General features: G+C 41.8%; 1 protein-coding gene across 9 annotated transcripts in view; it reads right to left on the reverse strand.

The window, feature by feature from the left end:
* The window catches only part of HEATR5B (HEAT repeat containing 5B), a 56,569-nt gene that overhangs the window by 48,791 nt on the left and 149 nt on the right, over positions 1-7,629 (reverse strand). Inside the window, exons 1-8 of one of the 9 annotated variants that reach the window (XM_038176731.2) lie at positions 7,523-7,602; positions 6,824-6,996; positions 4,973-5,138; positions 4,255-4,466; positions 2,620-2,728; positions 1,400-1,549; positions 720-891; positions 193-350 (exon numbers count right to left, since the gene is read on the reverse strand). In XM_038176731.2, the coding sequence (XP_038032659.2) occupies positions 193-350; positions 720-891; positions 1,400-1,549; positions 2,620-2,728; positions 4,255-4,466; positions 4,973-5,098 (927 nt within the window). In that variant the 5' untranslated portion in view covers positions 5,099-5,138; positions 6,824-6,996; positions 7,523-7,602. Of the gene's footprint in view, positions 1-192; positions 351-719; positions 892-1,399; positions 1,550-2,619; positions 2,729-4,254; positions 4,467-4,972; positions 5,139-5,500; positions 5,809-6,748; positions 6,768-6,823; positions 7,123-7,164; positions 7,449-7,522; positions 7,626-7,629 lie in introns of those variants that run through there. The other 8 variants (XM_038176730.2, XM_038176729.2, XM_027453897.3 and 5 more) reach the window with 8 other exon arrangements.

Consider the following 7,629-nt stretch of genomic DNA (forward strand, 5'->3'; position numbering starts at 1 on the left):
TAGAGGAATGACACTATATATATACATCCACAAACCAGGTGAGCCAAACTAGCCTTGCGAGTTATTAAAAACAAATAAAGACCACAAATAAATCCTAAAAGAGTTACAGTTAATGTACAAATGTTACTTAATTTAAAATAAATAAATACTACAGATACTAAAATACTACAGAAAACAAAGCTTATCACAAACCTGAGTAACGCCAACTCGCACTTCCCTGTTGACAGATCCTCCTACTTTTAACATCTCTCCACCACTCTTTAGGAAACCAGACCCTCCCCGCAGAAATCCAGTGGCCATAAGTTCCAAGACTTCCTCAAGTGTAGCTCTCTTCACATTCTGCCGCATCACTTTTGCGAAGAGAAAAGCAATCATTTAATCTTAAAGCTCCAAACAACACAAACAATCATCTCAAAATCTGTATTACCAATTCAAAACTGTCTCGCAACATAAATTTAGACAACATTTCAGATAACAGCTGTTTTTTATGCTTGCAAAATAAGCTACTATTCCCAAATGATTTTGATAGCTTGACTTTTTTTTCCCCCAACTACAACAGGGAATCTGAACACTAATTTTTTTAAGCTAAGAGTTTATAAAACCAAACAAATCAGCTACATATATGTCCATGTACTAGAATAACAATGTAACACTGTCACATAACATGGCACTGAAGATGCAGCTTGTCCATTTGGAAATGGAATCTAGAAGGAACGTACCTGTCGCTTGTTTTGGTATCAGTGCTGTGGCCATGACTGTCCCCAAAAGCTTTGACACTGCAACTCGCACGCCATAGTTTGAGTTTTCCAGAGCTTTAAAGCACAGCGTCGCAACATTCTCTAGTTCAGCTGTCCACATAAACACTGCTTCATTTTGTAATTCCAGCAAACACTGAAGGAGGGAGAGAAAAAAAAAACAAAAACACAAAAACTTGCTGAGCACCAATAGAGACTATTCTTACCCTTTATCTAGGTATTGGTGTAATTGTCAGGTTTATTCAGCAAGTATTTCAATATTAATATCTTGACTTTTTTCCCCACTCCCAATTAACTGAAAATTTATCTGAATAATCAGAATAATCATGGAATAGGTTGACACAAATTTAAAAGTAAAACACAAAAAAAGCAACTATGTTACTCAAAATCTCTCCTACTGTGACCCACAGTTAATTTACTCTTTCATTATTTATTTATCAAGAGTGGAAGCCAATACCGCTGTACCTCAGTACACGTGAAGTAGTAAGTCAAATGTCTGAGCCTTCGGTATTAACCGGTAAGGACTTATCTCTCCCAAGCAATGGTCAAGTTTCCCATGATAAGCAACAGGTCAAAGTTCAGATGCAGACACTTCACAGTCACAGAACAAAGAATTTCTAGAACTGGGGGAGAAATTCACCCACCTTGGCCACTGCACATCGTACAGCCATTGATCTGTCTGTCAACAGAGAGCGGGCATTCTTATAAATATCACGGTGACAAGAAGCTGCTGCTCCTCCAAGGCCGCTTAAGACTTTCTGTAAGCTCATCAGGATTTCACTGCGGCCCTGAGACTGCACACATAAGAAGCATTTATGCAAAAACACAGACACAGCACTTAAATCAAATGCCAGCTGTTTATTTCCACATTTTCCTACTTCTGTACATGCATATTTTTGTAAGCATTGCTAACAGTTCACTGAAGTCTGGTACAACCATTACTTGGCTGGCATGAGATGGCAGTAAGCATTAGATACGACCTTACTAGAACTGCTTCTAGTGCCACATAAATTAAGAAGAGGCCAAATAGTCCAACAAATTGACCCAAAATAAGTTGCTTCTGTTCTGTCCCAACTGCTGTAGCCTCAGAAAAAACAAACAAATAAACAAAACGCCAAGCAAATGATATAAGAGAACGTGAAGCCCAAACAGTCAACAGATTCTTACCATACCTGCACACAGGCAGGTACCTAAAGTTAGAGGGCACAAAAAAAAATTATCTGTTTATATAGATATCACAGCATACAAGGGCACGTCTGAAGAAAACTAATGTCAGGACAAAATGCAGACTTATTTGATATAGTGAGCACTGTTATAAGTCCCCCCTTTATCTCCAGCAGTGGGATTACTCATGTTTATTACTGCATATACATTTTCTGTGACAAGCAGGAATCAAGATCTACACAATCAGCACTCCTTTCCAACCTGTCATATATTTCAAAAGAAACGGAGCTATTTCGGTCGTATCAGCCCCACTGACAACCCACAACACATTCTCTCAGTATGATGATACACGCTCTCTTTTCAGGGCAGAACGTATGCTGCTGACAATCTGCATAATATTTTTTGTTGAAAAATTTAAGTATTTCTTTTTAATTTTTAAACAATTGAACATTTACACAAGGTACACAAGTGGAAATACTAATGCAGTCCTTCAAATGGTACATGCAACCATTTCGCAATTTTAATTACTGAGGCCACAATAAAGCAACTACTATACTATGCATATAACAAAACTCTCAACCCTCCCTCTGCAGAACAAATCCACTTACACGTTTACCTTGACACAAGTAATTTGCATTTTTCTACATAGAATAGTCTAAATGGAACCAAGACCACAAATGTAAAATATTTCAAAACTTACCTCTGCACTTTTCAGAGATTTTAAGAGATTATTCACTGTTTCTGGAAAGGAACTACCCAACATTCTGCCCATTTTTTCGTAAAATGCTCCAACACATGCCACAGCAGCCCTATGAAAAAAAAAGGTATATGTATTACATATACTTTACATATGTAAAATATATGTATTTGAATGGATATTATTACATGATCTACATTATCTACACAGAAATTCTGGAAAAGACGAGTACATGCTGAAATCTCAGCAAGACCAGGAATTTGTGTTCTTCTATTAACAGGTACTTGGTAAACAAAGTTGTGAACTAGAAACACCCCCCCCCTCCCCCCCAATATATTTGGTACATTTTCATAGATACTGAGAGATTTCTTTTCCAAGCCTAAGATCTTATGTATCTTAAGTTACAGTGCACTAACACAATAACATGTATGGACACTCTGAAAAAATCACTGTATCCAAAACCACTTATATACATTTTTTTCCTTTCCCGGATGTTTTTGATTAGGAAGCAGTGTAGTGCAGTTGGATATGCAGATTGCTCCAGGGCAGTTACAGACACAAATCCTGAAAAAAATGCACATTTTCACTATGAAGAAATAAGTCTTTTTTTTTTTTTAACCTGAAATTCTTGGGTAATTTTTTTTTTCCCCTCAAAACTGTGTTACAAACTGATTACAGCCTACTGCTTAACTGGCACGTCTCCTACACAACTCTTTTACACAAACACAAAAAGCTAAAGCTTGAAACCATATAGAAAAAAAAAAGACCGTTTTTGATTATCACTTCAACAGGTAGCATGAATTTCTGTGCATGTGACAGTACTAAGCCTGTTCTACTTATAGGTGTTTCTCACAGAGTTGCAACAGTTTCAGATGAAAGAAGGACAGTATCACCACAAATGGTGACTACTTCAAATTTTGTTGTTACACCCCTACACCCCATTATGGTAATGCATGAAGGCAGCCCAAATGGAGATTTGCTAGACACCGTGAATATATGACGTGATACCCCACAGGTGGTAGGGCCCTAAAGCAGCTTCAACAGATGTTGCTTGTGGCATTAACCAGATTCCTACCAGTGAGACTCTGCTCCTATACATGAAGACAAGCTGGATCACATCTACATGCACGCCCACATCCAAGTGTACAGACCCTGAGAGACTTAAGCAGTACATTACGACAGGGGAATGGAAGCAAGCAATGCTCGAGGTGGGGGAAGCTTCTACGCTTGGTTACAATTCCCTTGGTAATTGCTTCTGATCTGCAGGCTCTATCATAAATTGGGTACTTGGGCTCAATCACCAATAAAACTGGTGGAATTGCTTCACTGCATTATTTATACGTTGCATAACTACTGTCATCCTCTCCACTGCATAAGCACGTGAAGAAACATAAGATACTCCTTTGCCTAGAGGAAAGTATCGAACTTTCAGACAGAAGTGTATCTGTCACCTTCAAATCCTGCCCTCCACAACCTCAATATTGCTCTTTTTTCCTGCTACAGCAATCATATATAAACTCCACCAAAGCATGAACAATGTAAGTAAACATGCACATATAGAGGCAGATTTTTCTGTAACATCCATGACCACTCTGCTTAAAAACATTATTCCCCTTTCCCCAGTAATACTGAACGTACAGTTTTGTGGGCAGGTAGGCTGCCGTGTCATCTTTGCTCTTGATGATGTCATTACACTTGTCAAGTGTCTGAAAAACAGTAAATGTGTCTCCAATGCTGTAGAGAGCAGCCAGATTTTTTGCTAGCAGTTTTCGTGTAGGTGGCCCTGGGGAACTGCTGATGAGTCCTGTTAGCTGTTCTACTAGTTTCTTCTGCTTTTCCTTGACATCTGTCTGTTAACGGACCAAAAATTAACACAGTAAGTCTTGTTTCAAACAACACTAAGCAAAAATACAAGAGACTGAAGTAAACCTTATACCACTCTCACTTCCCCATAATTCAGAGAGGCTTTAGATACACCCAGTAACTGCAGAGACAGATGCTAAATGATCAGAATTGGACGTTACTTTAAGTAATTTTTACATTCTTTAAATGACTTACTAAAATTACAGTATTACCTGCACAGAACATCTTTTAATCCCCTTTACCATCAAGAATCCCTACACCAGAAGGGAAGGATTCACCTTATGACACTTTATTACACTTTAGAAAAGGAACCAAACTAAACGGTTTATGCAAGAGTCACTCTGACTGCCTACAATTAAACACTTAAAAGCAACAAACTAAAACGGAGGCTGAATCTGGGATCAGACAGTTATAATCTGAATATTATCTATTCACTTTCTCTATATTAAAATCAATACATGTTGTAGAAAAAGGAAAAAAAAACACCACTTACCTTGTTAGCAGCTACCAGAACTTTATCCAAAAATCTTAACCACTCAAAGATAAAGACGGGCCTCTTTGCTTCTGTGATCTGTGCTAGCGCTTCCTCATTCAGCAACAAACTATGAGCCAGCTCCATTACTGGTCAAATTCTGCTTTTATCATAGATTGTAGTGACTCTGAAAGAAAAATTGTAGTATTAGTATGAAGTATAGTACAACAGTATAGAGCTTTAAAAATCACATGAAAATACGAAGATGAAATACATCAGATGACATTGGCTTTACAACCAAGTACATTCATCAGTACTTCATGGATCAGAGCTGCTAATAGCAAAAAGAGCACCTACAGACAACTAAAAGGTGCACATTCTGAGCCAGGAAAAATATACCAAAGTCACTGCCTAAAGAAAAAAAAAAAAAAAAAAAAGCAACAGAAAAGAGCTAAAGGAGTCATCTCACTGCCTCCTCTCACACAAAACAGAGTAAGAACTGTCCCTAATCAAGACTCTTGACCCCATTCCTGAAGCTGAAACACGAACCTGGACACCTCCTCAACATCTTCAACAGACAAGGCGAGAAGGAGATGACCCCCTTACGAGCACTAATGCAGAATCAGCATCTTCTGCTTTCAGGAACAAGCGAACGATTCTTTTTTCTGAAGAATGTATGCATGTCCCGAGACACAAAGTGTGGGCTCCACAGAAATAGCACAGCACGAGGCTTGCACGCTACCAAACATAGTTCCAGAGCACAGCAGAGCTGCAGAAGCGACATATGCGAACAGCAGCACCATGTTAAGGAACACAGAAATACACGTTTTCTAGAAGTAATACTCATCTCTGCCAGTTTAAAACGTATCACTAAAAATCACAGGATAATCTACCAACATGTCAAGTCAGTAAAATCGCACAGCAGACATAACTCTGTGGCCTAATGCAGTTTTGCAGCTGATATTCTAGGGTGGCCGAAAATATTTAACTGCAAGAAGAAGAGCAAGGGGTGGAAAGGATAAATAGGATTTCCCATCCCTCACAAATCTGGGAGAGGCAGGAACTGTGACAGCATTTGGGATCACTGATCTAAGACTTCCCAGAGCCCCCTGGCCTTTCTTTACAGGGTGGACAAACGTGCCTCTGAAACAGAGCAGCCTGGAGCAGAGGCAGCAGCCAAAGGACTGCGCGCCTCCCCTAGAGGCAAAGCACCACACATCCAACACTGAGACCCTGCTCACTGACTGGGGGGCAGCAGCGAAGCACCACCAAAAGCACACCACTGGCATAAGCAAGCACCCTGCAGGCAACGTCTCCTTCAGCAAACCACATTTAAGCAAGCGGAGCTGTTTAATGCACAACTGATGGGGGGAAAAACATCTAAAAAAACAAACAGAACTCAACTACATCAACCATCTTCTGCTAAACTACCCCCCCAAAGAAAAAAAAAAACAAAAACAAAAAAACAAAAAAACAACAACAATCACCACACCAAACCTAAAACCCGAGTTTAGCGATGCTAAAACTTGGATCTCAGGTAGAACAGGAAAGGCGAATCAAACAAGCAGCACCGTGCCTCCCCATGGCTATCCTCCTACAGCTGCACCGCTCTGCCCGTACTCTCAGGGTGTTTACTGTGCTCTCCCCTGCTTCCTCGTTTGAGGTCAAACCCAACAAATTCTTAAAGTGAAATGAATTAAATTAAATAACTTTACTTGTTTATAAATCGGCTCCCCATTAGACAGTAGGGAAAGGTGACACACCAATATCACAACTGTAATGGGGTTCTAAACTCACCTGTGAGCACTGAATTTTTAGGAACTGTCACAGCACCCTCAGTACCGTATTTTGTGGTGTTTTTTTGTTACTTACATCACCAGGGGCAGATCAGCAAAGGTGGAATGGCCACGTACAGAAGTGCCCTCCCGCTGATACCTCACAAACACTTTTGCTGGATCATTATTTTCTTACAACGTTACGAAGAATTCAGAGGTCTTCCCCATCGCTAAGGTACACAGGTACACAGGTATTTTGGCTGCCCAAAACTCCTCGAAAGGAGAGCAGAGAGAAGCACAGTGAGCGATGGCAGCACTAAGGCTCTCTGGAGAGCAAGTCTGACCCAACAGCTCCTTGCTCCCTTTCCTCCCCAGCCAAAAGTTGTGGTTTCTCCCTGGCCTTTAGAGTCCTGAATCCCTCATCCATGAATCCCTTACCTCTCCGCCTGCTGGATTTAGGGACCACAAGCCCTGGCTCCCCACCCTGCACGCAGGCACACATTCAGCCGTGCCACCGAGGCACACAGGATCCGATGCAGGATAAATTACAAGGCATTCAGGGGGCTGAAGGGCCTTGAAGCCCTCAGCTGGGCTCTCCCCAGGCCACCGACAACCACCAGAGCCTTGCTTGGGAGCCCCCATAAGCCTGCCCACCACCTTCCAACCCGCGCAGGGGGCACCGCGCCCCCGTTACCCCCCCCCGGGGCTCTGCTACACCGCAGCAAGGCAGGCATTAACCCCCCAGCCGTGCCAGAAAACCCTCCCGAGAAGCGCTCAGCCCCAAGCCGGGGCTCACCCGGGCCGCCTTGCCAGGGGACCCAGCCCCCGGGGCAACGAGCCCCGAGCGGGGCCGCTGCAACCGCCCCGGCCCCGGCCCCGGCCCCAGCCCCAGCCCGGCCCCCC

The sequence above is a fragment of the Anas platyrhynchos genome, chromosome 3 (genome assembly GCF_047663525.1).
Source record: "Anas platyrhynchos isolate ZD024472 breed Pekin duck chromosome 3, IASCAAS_PekinDuck_T2T, whole genome shotgun sequence".
In the NCBI taxonomy this organism is placed as follows: Eukaryota; Metazoa; Chordata; class Aves; order Anseriformes; family Anatidae; genus Anas; species Anas platyrhynchos.